Source organism: Arachis ipaensis, chromosome B7, assembly GCF_059453495.1.
Source record: "Arachis ipaensis isolate K30076 ecotype BB chromosome B7, ASM5945349v1, whole genome shotgun sequence".
Classification (NCBI taxonomy): Eukaryota; Viridiplantae; Streptophyta; class Magnoliopsida; order Fabales; family Fabaceae; genus Arachis; species Arachis ipaensis.
Window position 1 is genome coordinate 132,420,564 of NC_142442.1, and position 22,958 is coordinate 132,443,521.

The 22,958-nt window shown below is 35.0% G+C and overlaps 2 protein-coding genes across 3 annotated transcripts; both read left to right on the top strand.

Moving 5' to 3' along the window:
• The first annotated feature begins 5,272 nt into the window (after nucleotides 1-5,272).
• LOC148554183 (uncharacterized) lies at nucleotides 5,273-6,759 on the top strand. The gene is made up of 3 exons (XM_088495027.1): nucleotides 5,273-5,705; nucleotides 5,747-6,216; nucleotides 6,415-6,759. Exons 1-3 carry the CDS (start codon nucleotides 5,273-5,275, stop codon nucleotides 6,757-6,759), a joined length of 1,248 nt encoding a protein of 415 aa, XP_088351153.1.
• Nucleotides 6,760-14,134: 7,375 nt separating this feature from the next.
• LOC107605959 (WAT1-related protein At3g28050) lies at nucleotides 14,135-17,402 on the top strand. Of its 2 annotated transcripts, none has more exons than XM_016307914.3 (7): nucleotides 14,135-14,631; nucleotides 14,734-14,796; nucleotides 14,988-15,101; nucleotides 16,116-16,350; nucleotides 16,482-16,640; nucleotides 16,726-16,877; nucleotides 16,977-17,402. In XM_016307914.3, the coding sequence occupies exons 1-7, from the start codon at nucleotides 14,456-14,458 to the stop codon at nucleotides 17,113-17,115; spliced, it is 1,038 nt and encodes a 345-aa protein (XP_016163400.1). In that variant the 5' UTR covers nucleotides 14,135-14,455; the 3' UTR covers nucleotides 17,116-17,402. The 2 variants fall into 2 exon arrangements, with proteins under 2 accessions (XP_016163400.1, XP_016163402.1); XM_016307916.3 differs by having other exon boundaries at nucleotides 14,172-14,631; nucleotides 14,977-15,101.
• The last annotated feature ends 5,556 nt before the right edge of the window (nucleotides 17,403-22,958 follow it).

Sequence of the window (22,958 nt, forward strand, 5' to 3'; positions counted from 1 at the left end):
GAAAGAGGTAGGAGATCACCAAAGAAAAAAAAAAGAGCATGGAGAAGAAGAGGGGCTTGTTACCTTTAAAAAAGAAGAGAGTGTTACAGTGTGTTAGTAATAGTGTTAGTGTGAGTGGTGTTTTGAAAGAAAAAAAATATTAAAAAAAATTATTAGTTTGTAATAATTAAAGAATAGTATGTAATTATACGGCACCCAAATACCATATTATCAATTATTTAGATTATTCAATTTATGTAAATTGATAAATTTTATTTGTTTATGTATTTAAATTTTTTTAAATTTTGTTATTGTTAGTATCATATAAAAATATAGTAGGATTGTTGTTTTTTATATTTTATAAATATTTTAGAAAAAAATTTATTTGTAAAATATAATTATATTTTATTTTATATAAACGTGAATATATAATTTTTTTGTTATAATTGAATTAATTTTTTGTTATAAAAATACTATAAAGAAATATATATTTTATAATTTTTGTTATGAATATAATAATGAATAAATAAATATTTGGATTTTTTGAAAATAAATATGTATATCGAACATGTATTTTCAAAATTTTAATAAATAAATATTATAATAAATTGTAAATATTTATAAAATATATTGTTATTAAATATTAAAAAAATAAATATTTTGATTTCGGGAAAAAATCAATTATTTATATTTATTTATTTAAAAAAAGAAATGTAAGTATAAATATTTGTTTATAATATTTAAAGAAATAAATGTTAATATATAATTTTTTTATTATTTTTCTTAGAATGAAATTATTTTTCTATGAGTTTAATAAACAATTTGAATATTAATAAATGAATAAATATTTTTTTTAAATAAATATGGTAATATTTGTTAAATATTTTAATAAATAAATATTATAATTAAAATGTGAATATTTATAACAATATTTATATTGATGTTGATTTATTATTTGTAAGAATTATTATTTATTTAAACTAATAAATATATTTTTTTGGAACCAGCCTAACAGGAATTTGATGGTTCGTAAACTGGATCCGCTACAGACGTGGAACCCGATGGTCGAAAACCACTTATGCTCGACGGGATTTTACCATGTTTCTAGGATTGGGGTGATAAGAGGATTTTACCCCTTATTAGCTGCTCTGGTGGAAAGGTGGAAGCCAGAAACTCACACCTTTGTATTGCCGGTGGGTAAGGTTACTGTGACACTGGAAGATGTCGCACATATATTTGGCCTACCCATTGATAGAGAGCCTGTGAGCGGATGGACAGATAGTAGTAGCGACTTCATATAGAACCAGAGCATCGCGATATTCGGTCATGAACCAGAAGTCAATAGTTCTTTGAAGTCCTATATAAAGCTGGGTTGGGTTCGACGTATCAGAGACGCAGAGCCGTTGGACAATAAGGAGTCCATTAGGAGATACGTCAGATGCCAGATTTTCTGTTTGTTGGGTTCGACTCTATTCACAGATAAGTCGATCGCATATGGCCACATGAAGTATCTACCATTGCTTCGCAATTTCGAGCAAATCCATACTTATAATTGGGGGTCAGCATGTCTCTCACATCTTTACAGAGTATTGTATCGTGCATCACGACAGGATACAAAGAAGATGGATGGCCCTTTTAATCTGTTGTTTGTTTGGGTATATGGGAGTGAATGTCCTGTATTGCGCCCGTATCGAGACAGACCCTTCCACAGGCTGAGATACCAGTTGCTATGAGGTAACAAAAATCTATTTTAGTCCTGTGTTATATTCACGATGCATGTTTGATTTACAGTGACTTTTTTAAATTTTTTCAATGAATCATATTTCAGGTGGAGTCATTCGGAACGGACCACAGCGTGGTTATCGAAGACCGCAGCAAAATTTAGGTTGGATATAGACTACATGGAGGAGGTAAATATTTAGGGTTTTTGTGATTCCTATTTCCAAACATTAATGATAGGGTTCTAATATAGCAATAATATGTGGAAGTTTGAGTGGTGGCCGTACGACGGATTGATCATACTTGACGAGTTACAGGGACATCTTGAGGTGTGTGACATCGTTGCTCCATTATTGTCATTCGAGTCTGTCGAATGACACCCTGCGGACCGAGTGATGCGTCAGTTTGGGTATACACAACCTCCCCCGCGAGTAGCAAGAGACATTCCACTACACCAACATTGCATCACTCTTCGCAGAGTGCAACTTTATGACTAGACAGTTTTACTTGGGGTATGGATACCGGAATGGGGCAACAGGCGAAACACTCAGCGGCGGGATCTGCACCCTCTTCCGAACTGGGACTTTATACCGACGGTGGAGTACTGGGATTGGTACGTGGGCTCGTATGGACATATGCTGAGATTGTTGGAGCACGTTTCTCAGCATCCATATTAGCCACCAGCACCACAGCCACCTGCACCTCAGGGTCCACCTCAGCATGCAGTGTTTGAGACGTTTTCTTATTATATACCACAGCCACCAAACTACAGTCATGGTAGCCATCACACTCACTACAGTGGGTGTTATAACTGAGAAAAGAAAAAAAAAAGGAGGGGCATATGAAAAGCACGTGACCTCATTAATTCCTCTTATTTCCTTCAGGAAGGCTCCCGAAGCCCTTCCCCCTCCCTTTCTCAATATCATCTCTCTCCTTCGTCATTCCTCCTATCTTCTTAATCTCTTCCATCTTCTTATATTTTCTTATTTCAATCATATACTATCATCAAACTCACTTTCCTTCATCACACTTCTTTCTTCTTTTCTACTCTAACTTTATTCATCCAAATTTCATTTATTACAACCCCAAATCATGGAGTTCTAACTTAATGAGTGAGGAAAGTATTCAACTTTTGAGTTTCGATTATTATTGAGACTTCAAGATAACTCTTTGACTCAATAATTAGCTATATCTCAAATTTTTATCATCTCTATACTTGTGAGTATAGCAAAATCCAAAATTAGGGTTTTTAGGTTAGAGAATTTGGGGTTTTTGTCAAAATGAGTAAGATTATATTAATTGACAACATTAATAGCTCACAAATATCATTATTGTCATATTTCTAGAGTTGTAAAGTTATTGGACATCACATGGCAGCTCATTGACGCGCTCAGAGTTACTTCTGGTTCTTTGGAATCAAGTTGTGAGTGGATATTATGTCTATAATGATTTTTAAATGTATTATTATCAATATTTAAATTGAAACATTATTTTTAACATTTGAAAATAGTTTATTGTTGTGATTTTTGAATCATTGGAATGAATATTGATTTGGAAAATGAATAATTTTATAAAATAAATAAATAAATAAATACACACGGAACGATATTTATATATTTTATAAAGTATATATTTTCTTACTTGACTTTATGAAACTTTAATTAAATTCTAGTATGCATTCTTATATATATTTGATTTATTATGAAATTTTTAGTAATATGTTATAAGTATTAGAGATTTGTTATAAGTGATTTGGTTTGAATTGGTTGGGAGACTCTGACTAGAAAACCATAGTTAACGGCAGTTATGACGTTAACTTAGATGCATCTAACTCAGACCTCAGCTAGCAGGGGCGTTGCTAGCCCAACGTGTAGACTACACGTTGGATCTGTTATACCGTACGGGCACACTTGAGGAAATGGATACCCATAAATGTGGAGTCGCTCTAAGTGTTTAATATTTGATTTGATTTGACTTATGGAATGAGAACTTCCATTTCAGTTCATTCCACTTAATTATTTATCTATTTATTTGCATAATTAGCTAATATGAATTTCTCATCTTTGGAAAGAAACATAATTTTCATGGTAAAATTGTATTGTCTCGTATGGGTTATAGATATAATATTTGCTCACTGAATTGTAAAATTCACCCTATCATATTCCCATGTTTTTCAGATACAGGTGTCATTCCAGGTTCCATTCCACCCGCCCACAGTAGATCTTATTCATTCGGTGAGCCCATATTCTTTCCAAAGGCTATGTGATATGTAATAGAACCTTCATGTAAAAACTTAGAGTTTGTCAATGCTCCATATGCCACAAGCAGGATTCTCGTGTGGGTTATGTTATTTTGAATCTCGAACTATTTAAATAGTAATTATAATTTGGTTATGTAAGACTTATGGATTTAACTATATACTCTAGTTATCAACTTAATATATATGATGCGTATTTTGGATATGTTTGGTTGTGGATATGATTAGAATATGTTGTTGTTATTGTCTTTGGAAATGGATATTTATTATTGAAACATGAAGATAATATTTATGTTGGTAAGGTCTTAGGAACAGAGGAGATTCTGTCTGTTTTTCTAAAAAATTTGGTCGTTTGGCTTGTTGAGGGACTTGTCCCTTGAGCGCCAGTCATGCCTTAGTTCGGGTGATGAGAAAGTGGCATCAGAGCCTTAGGTTTCTTGTGTAATATGGAGCAAGTATTCTGTAGTAAGATCACAATTGTGAAAATTGAAGTCGGCCCATTTTCACAAGGTGTGATGTTATTAGAGGCCTATAGGAAGTTATCCTCAATATTTTGGTCTCATAATTCTTTCTGTTTGTCCTATTGTCTTTGAACCCCATATACGTATCTCATTGGTGATCCGATCGCTTTATTGACTCAATAGGAGGAAGATGCCTCCTAAGAAAAGACGTGGTGGAGCTGTTAATGCTCCTGATACTGCTGAATCCAATAGGGTAGTTTCTCCACCACTTGGAGTGCTTCGACAAAGACCAAGGAGCCAAAGAATAGCTGATAGGCTCGGAGAAGGGATACCCCACAAGGGAGTTCAAGAAAATCCCGCAGTAGGAGTGGGTCAAGCAGACTTGGCAGCTGAACTGAGGGGAATGAATCAAAGTCTTAATGCAGTATTACAGATCCTAACAAATCAAAATAGGAGCGAATCAGGACTTACTAATGTGCCAAATCCTCAGCCTTATAGAGTTCATCAATTGTTTGGGGATCAAGAGCCTCTAATTGAGAAGTATTTGAAGTTGAATTCGTCCACTTTCAATGGAGATTCATTGGATGAAGATCCACAACAATATCTAGAGGATACAAAGAAAGCTATTCGGGCTCTCAAGTGCACCAAGGAATGGGATGTTGAGTTAGTATCCTACAACTTGCATGGTTCAGCAAGATACTGGTATGAGTCTCTTCTTGAGAGCAAAGAAGCAGCTGGATTACCTCCTCCTTCTTGAGAAGAGTTCACTGAAGAGTTTTTTGCTCGATTTTATCCAACTAACAAGCAAGTAGAAGATGCAATTGCCTTTGAAAGATTAAGGCAAAAGAATATGACAATGACTGAGTATGCTAAGGAGTTTGCTAGACTTTCTAAGAGTGCTCCGTACTTGGTGAACTCAAAAGAAATGAAAGTTCGTCGGTTCGTTCGTGGATTGGCAGAACCTATGTTCACTACTCTTATGCCTGAAGTCGGACGCATGTCTTTTAAGGACGTCCTAAACTCTGCTTATGGAATTGAAGTTGGGATAGTAGAGAGAAATGCTTATAAGGATGTGGGTAAGAAGACCAAAGTGAAGGGACAATTTTCTGGTGGATCTAGTTTAGGAGGATTTCAATCTCATCATGGTCAGACTAATCAGCAAGGTTATTCGGATTATCAAACTTGTCCTCAAACATCTTTCGGTGGGGTTACTTCTTCTGGATCTGTTCCCATGAGTGTTTCAAGTCCGAGACCTTTTGTTGGAGGCACCTCTAAATCTAGTGCACAGGGTTCTAATCAGACAATACCAACTAAATCTTACTGCCAGCAGTGTGGGATTTACCATTCCAGTATATGTTTTTTAAGGCTACTAGAGCATGTTTTGGTTGTGGTCAATCTGGTCATCTTAGAAGAGATTGTCCAAATCCTAGAGGAGGCTTTGCTCCAAGTATTGCACGTTCTACAACACCAATGCCATCATCTTCACCTATGTCTATTGGCAATTCTTCTGGTCTTAGTGGCAGGGGAGCAGGTGGAAGGGGTCAGACTTATAATAGAGGAGGAAGCCAGAGAGGAAGAGGTCAGCCACGTGTGTACGCTTTAACACGTCAAGTTGCTCAAGCTTCTAATGCTGTGGTGGCAGGTACTTTACAAGTTTGTTCTTTAGATGCTCGAGTGTTATTTGATACGGATTCTCATTATTCATATGTATCTCCACATCTTGTATCTCGTTTCGATAAACAACCTGAACTGTTATCCCACTCATTTTATGTTGGCACTCCACTTGGAGTCTCCACGATGGTTCAAAGTCATGTTTTAATCTTGTGTTGTTAAAATTAATACGATTGATACCTTAGCTGACTTAATTCTTCTAGAACCAATGAAAGATATTGATGTTATCTTAGGTATGGATTGGTTAGCAACTTGTCATGCTGATGTGGGTTGTTACTCCAAAACTATGAAGTTTGACATTTCGGGTATCTCACCTTTTATTTTAAGGGTGACGATTGTCCCACTTTAGCTAGCATCATCTCATCTATGAGTGCTATGCAATTGATGGATAAGAAAAACCAAAGATTTCTGGCAGTTGTTAGAGGTATTGATGCTGAAGTGCCTAGTCTTGATCAGGTTCCCATAGTTAGAGAATTTCCTGATGCGTTCCTAGATGAGTTACCAAGGATGCCACCTAACCGCGAAGTTGAATTTTCCATAGAATTGGTCCCGAGATTTTATCCTGTGTCCATTCCTCCCTATCGTATGGCTCTAACTGAGTTACGAGAATTAAAGGTTCAATTGGAGGACATGCTGGAGAAAGGATTCATCCGTCCTAGCACTTCTCCGTAGGGTGCTCCTGTTCTATTCGTAAATAAGAAGGATGGAACGATGCGATTATGTGTGGACTATCGTCAGCTCAATAAGATAACTATTCGTAACAAGTATCCATTACCAAGCATTGATGATTTGTTTGATCAACTTCAAGGAGCTACTTGTTTCTCTAAGATTGACCTGCGTTCAGGGTACAATCAATTGAAGATAAAAGAGGGAGACATTCCAAAAACTGCCTTTCGTACTCGTTATGGACACTATGAGTTCTTAGTAATGTCTTTTGGTCTGACGAATGTGCCAGCAGCTTTTATAGACTTGATTAATCGAGTCTTCAAACCTTTCTTAGATTATTTTGTTATTGTCTTCATCAATGATATCTTGGTATATTCGAAAAGTGCCACGGAGCATGAGTATCATTTGAGGATTGTGTTGTAAACCTTAAGAGATCACAAACTTTATGCTAAATTTTCTAAATGTGAGTTTTAACTTGATCAACTGACATTTTTTGGGCATGTTGTATCAAAAGATAGAATCATGGTGGATCCAAAGAAGGTTAAAGCCGTTCAAAAGTGGCCAAGGCCTACTACAGTGACGGAAATTCGTAGCTTTCTAGGGTTGGCTGGCTATCGGTGATTCATCAAGGACTTCTTGAGAATGTCTGCACCATTAACCAAGTTAACTCAAAAGAATGTAAAGTTTCAATAGTCAGAAGTTTGTGAGGAAAGTTTCCAGGCGCTTAAGGCTTGTCTAACCTCAGCACCTGTTCTTGTTTTACCTTCCTGATCTGGAGGATTCTCAGTCTTTTGTGATGCATCTCGGATAGGACTTGGTTGTGTATTAATGTAACATGGCCAAGTTATTGCCTATGCCTCGCGACAACTCAAGAAGCATGAACAGAATTATCCAACTCATTATTTGGAAATGGCAGCAGTCATTTTTGCTTTGAAGATTTGGAGACACTACCTTTATGGTGAGACCTGTGAGATCTATACGGATCACAAGAGTTTGAAGTATATATTTCAGCAGAAGGATTTAAATTTGAGGCAACAGAGATGGATGGAGTTGCTAAAGGATTACGATTGTACCATTTTGTATCATCCTAGAAAGACAAATGTTGTGGCGAATGCCCTTAGTAGAAAATCTATGGGTAGCTTGGCCCATATCCCTCTTGTAAGGAGACCAATTATTGAAGAAGTCCATCAATTGGAGGCTGGTGGAATCCAATTTGACCTTGGAAAATCAGGAGTTTTCTTAGCACATGTCCGAGCTCAATCTTCCCGGATAGAACAAATCAAGGTTGCACAAAGCAGTGACTCAAAATTAAGAAAGCTTATGGAAGATGTTCGCAATGGGAAGAACTCATAATTTTCTCTTGATCAAGGTGTTTTGCGATGTGGGCAACGCTTATGTGTGCCAGATAACCACGACTTGAAGAAAGCGATTTTGGAGGATGCTCATAATTCTAAGTACACAATTCATCCAGGCTCCAATAAGATGTATCAAGATCTGAAACAATTGTTTTGGTGGGAAGGCATGAAGAAAGACATAGGAGTTTTTGTTTCTCATTGCTTAACTTGCCAACAAGTTAAAGCTGAACATCAAAGACCTGCTAGGTTATTGCAACAAATTGGGATACCTGAATGGAAGTGGGAAAGGATTACGATGGATTTTGTAACTGGTTTATCTCATAGCTTTAAAGGTTTTAATTCAATTTGGATAATTCTGGATAGAATGACGAAGTCAGCCCACTTTCTTCCTTTGAAAATAACTTTTAGTGCAGCTCGGTATGGTCAACTTTATGTTGATAAAATAGTTAAACTACATGGAATTCCAGTGTCCATTATTTCAGATCGTGGACCTCGGTTCACCTCTCATTTTTGGAAATCCTTTCAGAGAGCATTAGGAACTCGTCTGGATCTTAGTACAGCTTTTCACCCTCAAACCGATGGACAGTCGGAGAGGATGATCCAAACATTGGAAGACATGTTAAGATGTTGTGTTCTAGATTTTGGTAAAAATTTGGACAACTATCTACCTTTGATCGAGTTCTCTTATTATAATAATTATCAAGCCAGCATTCAAATGGTACCATTTGAGGCTCTTTATGGGAGAAGACATAGGTAGCCTATTGGGTGGTTTGAGGTTGGTGAGGTTAAGCTTTTGGGGCCAAATTTGGTACAAGATGCAGTTGAGAATGTTCGTTTAATAAGAGAATGTTTATTAGCAGCTCAGAGTAGACAAAAGGCTTATGTTGATAATAGAAGGCATAACTTAGAGTTTTCAGTTAGTGATCATGTATTTCTTTGAGTGTCGCCTATGAAAGGAGTGATGAGGTTTGGAAAAAGAGGCAAGCTTAGTCCATGTTACATTGGTCCATTTGAGATTTTGGACAGAATAGGTGCAGTTGCTTACTGCTTGGCATTGCCGCTTGAGTTGTCTATGATTCATCCAGTCTTTCACATATCAATATTGTGCAAATACCTTCCTGACCCATCTCATGTGCTTGCACCACAAGCCATAGAGCTAAAGGAGGATTTATCATTTGAAGAAGAACCAGTGGCTATAGTTGATCGCCAAGTAAAGAAACTACGTTCTATAGAGATAGTATCGATGAAAGTTATTTGAAAAAATCATTCAGAAGAAGAAGCAACTTGGGAAGTGGAGGATGCCATGCGCGATAAATATTTGTATTTGTTTGAATCTGAAGGTAAATATCATACTTATCACAGTATATGAGTTTGAAATTCGGAGACCGAATTTTTTAAAGGGGAGAGAATGTTATAACTGAGAAAAGAAAAAAAAAAGAGGAGGGGGCACTTGAAAAGCATGTGACCCCATTAATTCCTCTTATTTCCTTCAGGAAGGCTCCCGAAGCCCTTCCCCCTCCCTTTCTCAATCTCATCTCTCTCCATCCTCATCCCTCCTATCTTCCTAATCTCTTCCATCTTCTTATATTTTCTTATTTCAATCATATACTATCATCAAACTCACTTTTCTTCATCATACTTCCTTCTTCTTTTCTACTCTAACTTCATTCATCCAAATTTTATTTATTACAACCCCAAATTATGGAGTTTTAACTTAATGAGTGAGGAAAGTATTCAACTTTTGAGTTCCGGTTATTATTGATGCTTCAAGGTAACTCTTTGACTCAATAATTAGCTATATCTCAAATTTTTGTCATCTCTATACTTGTGAGTATAGCAAAATCCGAAGTTAGGATTTTTAGGTTAGAGAATTTGGGGTTTTTGTCAAAATGAGTAAGATTATGTTAATTGACAACATTAATAGCTCACAAATATCATTATTGTCATATTTCTAGAGTTGTAGAGTTATTGGACATCACTTGGTAGCTCGTTGACGCGCTCAGAACTGCTTCTGGTTTCTTGGAATCAAGTTGTGAGTGAATATTATGTCTATAATTATTTTTAAGTGTATTATTATTATATTTAAATTGAAATGTTATTTCTAACATTTGAAAATATTTTATTGTTGTGATTTTTGAATCATTGGAATGAATATTGATTTGAAAAATTAATAATTTTATAAAAATAAATAAATAAATAAATACACACGGGACGATATTTATATATTTTATAAAGCATATATTTTCTTACTTGACTTTATGAAACTTTAATTAAATTCTAGTATGCATTCTTATATATATTTGATTTATTATGAAATTTAGTAATCTGTTATATGTATTACAGATTTGTTATAAGTGATTTGGTTTGGATTGGTTGGGAGACTTTAACTAGAAAACCATAGTTAACGGCGGTTATGACGTTAACTTAGATGCATCTAACTCAGACCTCAGCTAGCAGGGGCATTGCTAGCCCAACGTGTAGGCCACACGTTGGATTTGTTATACCGTACGGGTACACTAGAGAAAAGGGATACCCTTAAATGTGGAGTCGTCCTAAGTGTGTAATATTTGATTTGATTTGACTTCTGGAATGAGAATTCTCATTTTAGTTCATTCCACTTAATTATTTATCTATTTATTTGCATAATTAATTAATATGAATTTCTCATCTTTGGAAAGAAACATAATTTTCATGGTAAAATTGTATTGTCTCGTATGGGTTATAGATATAATGTTTGTTCACTAAGTTGCAAAACTCACCCTATCATATTCCCATATTTTTCAGATACAGGTGTCATTCCAGATTCCATTCCATCCGCTCCACAGTAGATCTTATTCATTCAGTGAACCCTTCTTCTTTCCAAGGGCTATGTGATATGTAATGTAACCTTCATGTAAAAATTTAGAGTTTGTCAATGCTCCATATGCCACAGGCAGGATCCTCGTGTGGGTTATGTTATTTTGAATCTCGAACTATTTAAATAGTAATTATAATTTGGTTATGTAAGACTTATGGATTTAACTATATACTCTAGTTATCAACTTAATATATATGATGCGTATTTTGGACATGTTTGGTTGTGGATATGATTGGAATATGTTGTTGTTGTAGTCTTTGGAAATGGATATTTATTATTGAAACAGGAAGATAATATTTATGTTGGTAAGGTCCTAGGAACAGAGGAGATTTTATCTTTTTTCCTGAAAAATTTGGTCGTTTGGCTTGCTGAGGGACTTGTCCCTTGAGCGCCAGTCATGGCTTAGTTCGGGTCATGACAGTGGGTCCAACCACCACGTCCAGTGCATGCATGGCGTCAAGATCCAACGTACACATAAAAGGTGACATTCATTGGTTGACTACCTGAGGGATGAACCACTACATTCTCCGCTACTGCCTCAACTCCCACATCACCATCTTCGTCTTCGTTGCCGGCTTCATAAGTGGCTTCGAAGTCCTCTTCGTTGTCACTATTCATTCCTTCGTACACTGCAGCTCTATCATCCTCTATATCTAAATCATTTTGAATCGCATATGCCTCTACGTTTTTAAAGTCAACATACAGCTCAATCTGTAGCTGTCGCATCTGAGTCTGCCGGTGAATTTGGAACATATTCTGCATACTCGCTTTGTTAATGATCGGCATGATATCAAACTGTATTAGACCACCAAAAACTACAACCGGATTCCGGTATAAAATTATGCTCACTCTCCTTAACATACCGTTCTCCATGCTTTGACAGAGACCGTTCTGAAGCTCCATTAACGTCATGGTGCATGGAACCACAAACGAAAACGGATTCTGGCACACAAACCTCACTCCCTCATGAGTATTCTGTATTATCTCACCGTTGCGATACACTACCAAGTTTGCGGTACCCTTCGTTACACTACCAATACACTCAAAGAACACTCTTCTTCACAATGAAAATGGTATCGAGTTTTGCCTTATATAGAGGGGAGCATTCAACACGCCCACCACGTGTTGCTTCATCAGCCAGTCGGAGTGAGCCACGTGTCAACACGCCCTACCCGTGCTGACTCAGCATGCCCCCACGTGCTGGAGATTCAACCAACCAGGCTTCGCCACGTGTCAGCACACCCATGCGTGCTGATTCAGCACGCTCCCCACGTGCTGCTTGCCAACCCAACCAGGCTTCGCCACGTGTCAGCACGCCCTATGTGCTGCTTGGCAACCCAACTAGGCTTCGCCACATGTCTTCCATGCCCCCCACGTGCTTCATGTAATACTCCCACTGCGTGTTATATCTTGCATCTGACACATCCACCAAATTGTAATTACACTCGCTATACCCATTTCTAACTAAAACACCACCCTTAACTCCATAATCAAATTCTTAGCCCAAATTTTCTTGTGTCAATTTTATTGTTCTACTTCTACTCTAGTGCACCTCTTGCCTATTTCCTAACCAATCAACCACTTACAGTTTACTATTTTGTTAAATATATTAAACTTGAACAAAATATTATTTAGAGTAAAGTACTAAATTGATCTCCTACGTTTGGACGTAATCCTATTTTGACCCTTAAGGTTTAAACTGTCTTATTTGAATCCAAAAAAAAAAAAAAAAATCATTTAGCTTCAATGTAGTCCCACCTTGATGTCAAAGCTAAATAATTAACAGAATGTGCTACGTGACAGCAGTGCAAGAACAAGGTCGATAACTTAGAGAACAAGTACAAGTTTCAGAGGTACAAAATCAACAATAGATGCATCAATATATTTATTTATCATTCTCCTTAGTTCTATAGAAAATATTTCATTTAAATTGTCAGGAGAATAATAAATAAATGTATTAATGCATCTATTGTTGATTTTATGCCTCTGGAACTTGTACTTGTTCTCTAAATTATCGACCTTGTTATTGTACTGCTGTCAAGTAGGACATTCCGTTAATTATTTAACTTTGACCTCAGAGTAGGACTACATTGAAGCTAAATAAAACTTTTTTTGGATTTAAATAGGATACTTTAAACCTTAAAGATCAAAACAGGATTACGTCCAAATGTAGGAGATCAATTTAGTACTTTACCCATATTATTTATTAAAAGAGCATGGACATTTTGAAAATGAGGAAATTGTAAAATTAGTTCCAAAATTTTTACTAAATCAAATTGGCTTTTTGAATTTACAAACATTAATTAAATCGATTGATTATCCATGAAGTCTTGATCGATTTAGACTATTGAAAACTTTAGTGTTTCACATTAACTAAAATTAGGTAGGGTTTTTAAAGTTATTATCAAAAATTGATTTTGAGGTGAAGATTATGACAAAATTAAAATGATTTTTTATTTGTTTACAAGTTGAAAAAGATTGTGCATGTTGATGAATGATAAATATACATATTATTAAAAGTTGTATTAGTCACAAAATTTGACTATATTCAAAAGTCAAAAGAAAATTAATAGATTTCAAGTTAAGGGTTAGCAACAACTCAGAAACTATGTGTACAAGATAATAATAAGATAGTTAAGTTGCAGAAAATCTTATTATAAAAAATCAAATATCCAATATAAAACGTGTTAAGACTTAAAGAATCAATTTAAATATTTATTCTATGTTAAAAAGTTTTAAAATTAATCATTGAGAATTTTAATTTATTCTCTAATTATTCTAAATATTTAAAGGAGTAAAAATTAAATATATATGTCACTTTCTAAAAACATCAAAACTAAAAAATTCAAAAACTTTTTATTTAAAAATTAGAAGAATAATTAGAAAATGTTATCACTCCCAATCATTTTTCAAGTTTTAAATTGCTGTATTCTTAAATCTTAATTAGTCTCCACAAGACAACAATAAACTATTAAACTCACGAATATTGTTATTTCATTAGTCATTGGTTAATGGTTAGAAATAGATTTTTTCAAATTTTTTTAATAATTAAAAAAATAAAATATAATTTTTAATATTTTAATATTTTTTTATATTTTTACTTAATTTTATTTATAAAATTAATAGTAAAATATTACATTTTATTTTTTTAATTATTAAAAAAAAAATTGAGAATATCTATTCCCATGAATGGTGAGGTCATAGGTGGCTAAGAAAAGTGGCGAGAGAGAATGAACTTGAGCAAGAAAAGCGGCTTCATCCAATAGCATCCACTATTTTCTCACACAAGTTTATTACTACAATCCAAAGTATGCTTTGACTCAGCAAAAGCAAGTAATTGAATCCTAAATAGTATATAATCTTTGGGATGTGCTAACGTTTTTATTTGTGTGCTTGAGGAGTTAGGAGAATGGAGGATAGCATATAGGAATAGAATAGGATAGCATACAAAGCTGCACTCAAGGTGTTTGTGTATTTGTCTGTGTGAGAAATGGGGAAGTTGACACTCCCATTTGTGGGGATGATCATGGCCGAACTTGCTCAAGTTGGATTAATCATACTCAGCAAGCAAGTCATGGCAAAAGGAATGTCCAGCTTCATCTTCATTTTTTACTCCAATTCCCTTGCTTCCCTCATTCTTCTCCCTTCTTCCTTCTTCATCCACAGGTAAAACATACTATTGCAATTGCTTTCTTGTTTTGCAGCTGAAGAACTTCACTATGTATTAATCTTTCCAATAATTGGCTTCTGAATTCTCATTCTTGCAAGATTTAACCGCCCTCCAATTACCTTCTCCACCATTATTGGATGCTTCTTCCTTGGACTACTCGGGCAAGTTTAATTTTGCCTTATTATACTCCATCATCCATATTGTTCACTATCAAGTTCAAAGAAGAATAATTGTGTTCTAAAAGTTCGATTTTTTTTTGTTGGACTACTTGGAATTAATTGTGTGGATTGAATTCTAATACTCTCAATTGTGTTTGTTTTTTTTTTTTTTTTTTTTTTTAGATTGTCTTCAGTTTTATGGCACAGGCCTTTGGGTATGCTGGTATTAACTACAGTTCAGCTACACTCAGCACTGCAATGCTCAACCTTGTTCCTGGCTTTACCTTTGTACTTGCCGTTCTTTTCAGGTTGATAATCTCATCTCCTCTTTGTTGCTAATAGCCACTTTTTATTAATTATATCTATGGTCAATGTTGTCATTAACTCATTTTTGACATAGTGGTGGGGGTAAAATAAAAAAAGAAAGTATCTCTTCTGTGGTAACTTCAAAGATGTTGTAATTATGTACAGCATTCAACTAATATCAATGGAGATGGAAATATTGTTTTGTTGGATTAACTGTTTTTTAAAATTTAATAGCTTGTCAATCAACATGGCTTAAGATGAGACACAATGGTATTGTTAAATCCATATAGTTGGCCCCACCTAGTGTGAAAAATATTCTGTTGTTATAATCATTTGATTCATTTCCACAACGTAAGGGTTCATTTTAAATTACATTATGTCTTGAGTGATGGCTTGCAGAGTTGCAGTAGTTCATCATCTTACTAGATTTCTCCCCATCTGTTTAGTAGTTGCATTTATGAATAAATTGTTCCTTTAAATAACTCTGTTGAATCAAGTCATGCCAATTTACAGGATTAGCTTTTTGTATCCTGAAGTCCATTTGTGTATGTAATTAGTACACTTTAAATGGCATATAACATCTGCAAGTGGTCCTTATTTCCGATTTTCCTTAGATCATATTATAAGTGACTGTTAACACCTGAACAATAAATCTTGTACTACTAAAAAAAACCTCTAAAGTTGTATCCGGAAAACAAATATACAAATATGCCATTTTGGAGTAGGACATCTGATCCCTACATATGAATTTGGATTCAACATTTGCATAAACATATATCCAGATCACCTTATGTGAACTTAGTTTGATTGGTCAATTGAAAAATCTTTAGAAACTCTTATGAGAAAAAAAAAGGCTAATAAACTAACTCATCCAAGTTTTGAAAAATTTTCTATTGCTTCTGGGTGTGTCTATCCTTCTTTCAATTATATATAGAAGGCTCAAACTAAATATGCACTTGGGGACTATAGTTCACTGCTACATACTCTGTGTAGCTTATCCATCTCGCTGGTTTCAGGTTGGAACAATTTGATTGGAGAAACTCTAGCAGTGTAGCTAAATCATTGGGAACAATAGTATCAATTGCTGGTGCATTCATTGCCACTTTGTACAAGGGCCCTGCAATTCTGATGGGACTATCACCTGCTAACTCATCTCTGCAGCCACTTTCGTCACAAGATCCCAACTGGATACTCGGAGGATTATTTCTTGCACTGGATTGTGTGATGGCTTCGGCATTTTTAATCGTACAGGTGAAGTTACCAGCTTGTAATATGGCTTGTACAATATGCAATTTCAACTTGCTTGGTGTAAAAAAATACAAGGAACTTAACTTTTCTTGAAAAATTACTTTAACTGATTAACCATAACTGGATGTTTTCAGGCTTATGTTCTTAAGAAATATCCAGCAGAGTTCATTGTTGTATTCTTTTATTGCTTCTTTGTGGCCATTCAATCTGCTGTGACCTGTTTGGTTGTGGAAAGAGACATCGATGCTTGGAGCTTGGAACCGATGCAAAGATTGCTCACAGTTCTATACTCGGTAATCAAAATAATAATGAATCGAAGCACAACTAGTAACAGCTATTCACCTATAATTCAAGCTTCATCTGTGTAAACATTTTCAGGCAGTCTTTGGTTCTGTCTTTCAAGTTGGTGTTGCTACTTGGTGTTTACACCAGACAGGACCTGTTTTTGTTTGCATGTTCAAGCCTGTAGGAATCATCATATCGGTGGTCATAGGCGTTGTTTTCCTCGGCGATGCATTCTATCTTGGAAGGTACATTTTGTGTTTCTCTTGTAGACTGTGTTTGGTCATAGTAATGATAAGATTTGTTTCATGTAGCACAATTTCATTTGCTGTGTTTTATCCATGCAGTTTGGTTGGTGCTACTGTGATTGTTGTTGGGTTTTATTCTGTACTGTGGGGAAAAGCCAGAGATGTTGAACAAGTTAGCTTGGAATCAAGGGGGAAACAAATCCCTCTTTTGAAAGAAAACAACACTGAAGAGATATAAATGTGTTGGTTGGTTCATTCTAAAGGATGCTACAATTCTGCCACCAAATCAGGCATTTTCTATTTTTTTTAGTCACAGCAAGTGGCTATCATACTGCCATAACCCTTTAAATCTGTGACAAATTCTGTTACAAAATATTGGAAGAAAATTATTATGGTAGTATTTATGTCGGATATTTGTACCATTGGCTTTAAATAAGGGGGGTATGTTAATCCATGTATGTATAAATAATACTGGATAAATGGGGAAGTCTTTGAAAGTTCTCTATACATATCAAAATTTGTGTACTCTTCACACCTTTTTTTTTTTAATTTTAGTTTCTAATTTTATTAGTATTATTTTGTTGTTTTTATGAAGCAAGAAATTCCCATGTTAGAAGCAGACTATCATATTCTAGGCACTTGGAATTAGCTAGCTTTCTTTCAATGTTCAATTAATTTTGGTCCAAAATGAGAGAGTATATATCCAAATTTAGCTAAGAAATTTTATTATACATTTACATATTCAATATTGAAGTAACTAAAATCTAAAAATACAATTAGCAAACTGGTATTGTAATAAGAATTTAGCTAATTTATATGTTAAGGACACATTTTAAGGATATAATAATAAAATTTTTGAAGTTTTTGATATATTTAATATATTAGAAATATATATATAAATATTTTTTCAGTAACTTTTAGTAAGGATGGATTTATAAACATGAAAATAGAGTTTTTTTTGTTTGAACCAAAGGAAGCTCAACACATTAATGTGGAGCAAACGAATCAAACAACAAGTACTACATAAAATTACATAAAATCCCTGTATTTTCCGGTATTGCCATCAACAACCAAAAGGATCACTATCAGTTCATTCGTTGTAGCTCAGAATCGTCTTCCTTATTACGAACTCAACACCTGCTTCCTTATTATTGAAAATCCTAGCATTGCGTTCTATCCAGATGTTCCAAATCACTGCAAAAAACCTTGTCAGCCACTTCTTCTAATCTTGTTTTCGCTGATGCCTACCGGTCCACCTCTCAAACAGTTCCCTTATAGTTCCAGGAATAGTCCAAACTTCATCAAAAGACCTCAACCAACTGCACCACACCTGCCATGTTAGTTCACATAGAAGAAATAAATGTTGCACCGACTTTATCTCCTTCTTACATAGTACACAGATATTATCACTGGGCCTAATAACGCCTAGCCTACTCAACCTCTCCTTGGTATTAACTCTACCAACAAGCACAAACCACCCAAAAAACTCTATTCTCGGAGGCACCACTCCTCGCCAGACTGAACTTGTGAAACTGTAGCTCGTTATCTCATCCGACAGAGTCTCCGATTGTAGAACCTGCACAAGAGAATTGGTAGAAAATATCCCTTTACTATCAAACTTCCACACCATATTATCCTCTTTACCATCTGACAACTTCACCGGCCTTAGCCTCTCATGAAGCTGGTGAACAAGTTCCATCTCCCATTAGAACAACTCTCTTCTCCACTGGAAATTTCATATCCACTCGAGCCCATCCCAAAAGCCACAATCCCCTATCCTGTATCCTTGTTGATTCGAGATAGAGAAGAGTCTTGGAAAAGTCACTTTCAGGGGCCCACCTTGCAGCCAGTTATCTTCCCAAAATAGGGTGCGCCTCCCATTTCCTACCTCCATTGCCAGGCCAGTATGTCTCTTATCCGCTGCTCCTTTATATTTAATTGACAGATGTCTTTTCAGGGCCCTCCTTTAACCGGTATCTGCTGAGTTGCTAGCATTACACCAGGGTTCAGGTTGTTACACGAGCATATAATCTTCTTCCACAAGGGGCAATCCTCTTTTGAAAACTGTCACCACCACTTAAACAAGAGCGCTGTGTTCCAAAGCACTGCATCCCCAACCCCTAATCCCCCAGCCTTTTTCGGTGCCTGAACCAACTCCCACTTAACTAACGGGATGCCATCATTACCATCCCCCTTACACCACATAAATCGCCTCTGCAATGCAATAAGCTTATCCGCAACCGCCTTTGCCATCTTGTACAGACTTAGGTAGTATATCGGTAGGCTATTCAGCACTGATTTGATGAGAACAAGCTTGTCCACTTTGGTTAGAACATTTGCTTTCCACAGGCTGAGTTTCTCTTCCACCTTATCTACGATCGGTTTCCAAATCTTCACCATACGCAGATTCGCACCCAAGGAAATCCCGAGGTACCTAACAGGTAAAACCGCTTGCTTGCACCCCAGCGACCCACACGTATCATCTATCCATTCCTACTCACAATTCACCGATATTAGACTTAACTTATCAAAATTGATGCTCAGCCCCGACATCAACTCAAAACACCGCAGCAGTCTCTTATAATTCACTACTGTCTCTGTAACCGGGGGGCAAAACAATATCGTATCATCTGCAAATTGTAAGTGAGACAATTCGATATGCTCTCCTCCGACCAATAACGGTTCAATGCGCCCGTTCCTGACAGCTTCTCCCACCATCCGATGCAACACATCGACCACTAACACAAACAGAAATGGAGAAAGAGGATCCTCTTGTCGGAGGCCTCTCTCCATGTTAAATGGCTTGGAGGGTGACCCATTTACCAGAACAGACATAGTGGCCGTACTGACACACTCCATCACCCAATTCTTCCAACGCTGTCCAAATTCCATTTTCTGTAATACTATATCCACAAAACTCCATCTGACTCTATCATAAGTTTTATAAAAATCCAGCTTAATTAATGAGTGCCGCTTTCTTCCTTCGTGCCTTGAGCCAATGAACCGTCTCACAGGCTATGAGAGCACCATTATGAATTTTTCTGCCTTTCACAAATGCCGTCTGAGTCTCTCCCACCAAGCCCGGCATAACCGACCTCATTCTTCTCACCAGGACCTTCAAAATCACCTTATACACACATCCTACCAAACTAAATAGAGCTTTTATATATATATATAAGGGACTAAACAGGATTGGGTCAATCCTTCTTCCTTGCTAACTTAATTTGTGACTTCTTCAAATTAAAGTAAAATATTCTTCTAAACAAGTGAATGTTTTAATGGCACCTCGTCCATTTTTATGAGTGAACAAAGTTTATCAAAATTTGTTTTCTTTTCACACCATTTGTTTTGTCGATTTTTAGCATATCAATGGTGGTTTGGTTCTAATGGTTTGGGAGCGAAACCTACTTCTCTTTTACGAGTACTAATTTTCTAAAAGTGCATCAAAGATAAAAAAATATAAATAAAGACTTTAAAAGTAAGATTGACTGGAATTGAAATGGTTTGCATTGAATTTAAACAAAGCAATAAAATGCCTTCGACTGAAATAAAGGACTTTTAACCTGGGAAATTAAAGGTTTTGAAACATAAAATTGGACAAATAAAGTAAATGTTGCTTGAAAGAAAAATTTGCAAAAAAAAGTAAAGTTTGCAAAAAATGTAAATGAAAAATAAAGACATGTGGAAGGAATCCTACCGAAAATTGACTCGAAACAGATTCAGAAAGTCTCTAAAATGTGAGTGTGCGTAAATAATTTCTGAAGCAAAGTTCCAACCCCGGTATCTTCGAACCTTCTTCTATTTATAGCCATTCCTTTACCGTTCGATTCGAAATATAATTTCCATGTGTGTGTGAAAACGTGAGTAACTATTTTCACTTTTTTGCTTAAACATGTAACGGCCGAAAAATAACCTTCAAATCTCAAGACCTTGGATCCACTTCTTCAAATGATTTCTTGACTTACTAGATTAATCGGACTTTTACTCGATGTCCCTTAACACAAGACTTTTTTGATATCAACTTCCTTCCAAAAGCTCACTCATTAAACTTCGAATAACTCCCTTGTTCGAATTTAATTACCTTGACGAACACTATTTATCTATCTTTTATTTTTATCTCTCATTTTTCCTCGTTATTCTTTCAAAAATGGTTATGATGATGACATGGATGGTGTATATAAAAATGACTCTTAAAAATACTTGCATTCTAAACACTTCTGAGCATTTCATTTCGGCTCATTATTATATCAATGAAAAATAGGCCGAATGGCCCATCAAATTGATGACGATCTCATTAATACAGCCAAGTTGAGACTGCAGATCTGGTCCATTCGGGTCTTGACAAAACTGGTGAAAAGATTCACAAAAAATTATTCCACATGAAAACATTTTATTCAGATTCCAATATAGTCTTTCTTAATCACACGCAAATTGGGCAGGTTATATCAATAAACACTATTATAAAGAAAAATCTTCTCTAATGGTAGGGCCACAAAACATGCCAGCCACTAAAGGATTCCAAACCATACTAGAAACTCTTCACTCATTTGTCCACATTTATTCATTAAATATCCTCTATATCTGCGTCATCAACTTTATAAAACCATGTACAACATCATAATAGAATTAGTTAATAACAAGCCATAGAGTAAGACTAAACCAACCTCATTGGCACATCTTTTTAATTTATAGGGTAGCAATATATATCTGCATAACGTAAGACTAGAAAATGAAATAATAAGAATAATTACAATAGTATTAAAACAAAGATTTTACCGCAAATTAAAATAGTAGTCAAGTATATTATGTATTAAGACTACTGTCTACACTCTACAGATAAATAGATGTTAAAAAATATTTTTCTATTCAATATTAGAGAATCAATTGTTTTCGGTTAAATCAGTTAATTTTTTTAAAATTATTTTATTTATTTTAAATTTTAAATCTCAAATCATAAATTTTTAATTTTTAATTTTAAATTAAAAATTTTAGAAAATATTAATATTAATTAATTAAAAATTAATTCCACGTATTTTTTATTTTACACATACGTAATATATATTTTACCTTTGGTTAATTAAAATTGGTGTTTGCTACGGTACGATGATAAATTTATACGTACCGATACGTTTAAAATATAGACAAATAATAACAAGTCACGTGGAATTTATTTTTCACATCAACATTTAATTTTTGTTTTTTTAAATATATATTATATCACCACTTTTACTAATACACCCCTTTAATTAAATAAAAATAAAAAAATATTTTTTATTTAATTTTATAAAAAGTCTTAAACATCCTTCTTTTATTTGATTAGACAAAAATATCCTTTTAAATTAACGAAATTTTAGAATTCAATTAATCCTAATTTTATAGTTTCAAATAATTTAAACAACAAAACAAAAACATATTAAAAAAATAAAAAATCAAAATTTCTTTCTCTTCTCTAATTTCTCTAATCATTGGTGCCCTCTCTAAGCAAAACATATCAAATAAACAAAAAATTCGATCGTTCTTCATCTTCTCCAATTACCCCTCTAAAACAAAACAGTGAAAGTCTCAAACCATATATGTTTTGAACTCTTTTCCTCATTCAAAATTTTTCGACTTTTGTTTGTAGTCTCAGCTCTTGAATCAAAACAGTCAACGAAAATTCTAATTTCTCTTGCCGAAAAAGTGGCAGACTATACTGTGGGTGCCATTGGAAGGCAATTCAGTTATGCAATATTCTACAAAACCAATTTTAAGGAGTTGAGTGACCGTGTTACTGATCTTGAAGGTAAAAGAGATGAAACCAAGCATCGTATTCAGAACGAAAGAAGGGATTTGAAAAAAATTGAAGGTCGTGTGCTGAAATGGTTGAACGACGCGGATGAAGCCATTGGGACGGCAGCGACGAAGAACCTAGGGTTTTGGTTTAGGATTTTTACTGCTTTGTTTCAGAGGGATAATTGGAGAAGATGAAGAATGATTGATTTTTTGTTTCTTTGACATGTTTTGCTTAGAGGGGGCACGAATGATTAGAGAAATTGGAGAAGATGAAGAAATTTTGATTTTTTTGTTTTTTTTAATATTTTT

Bases quoted from the DNA above. Each gene is read 5' to 3' on its own strand.
- LOC107605959 (XM_016307914.3), top strand. From the start codon at position 14,456: ATGGGGAAGTTGACACTCCCATTTGTGGGGATGATCATGGCCGAACTT. The intron at 14,632-14,733 runs GTAAAACATACT...CATTCTTGCAAG, and splicing joins TCTTCCTTCTTCATCCACAG to ATTTAACCGCCCTCCAATTA. The intron at 16,878-16,976 runs GTACATTTTGTG...TTATCCATGCAG, and splicing joins GATGCATTCTATCTTGGAAG to TTTGGTTGGTGCTACTGTGA.
- LOC148554183 (XM_088495027.1), top strand. From the start codon at position 5,273: ATGACTGAGTATGCTAAGGAGTTTGCTAGACTTTCTAAGAGTGCTCCG. The intron at 5,706-5,746 runs GTTCTAATCAGA...TACTGCCAGCAG, and splicing joins CTCTAAATCTAGTGCACAGG to TGTGGGATTTACCATTCCAG. The intron at 6,217-6,414 runs GTTCAAAGTCAT...TTTTATTTTAAG, and splicing joins CACTTGGAGTCTCCACGATG to GGTGACGATTGTCCCACTTT.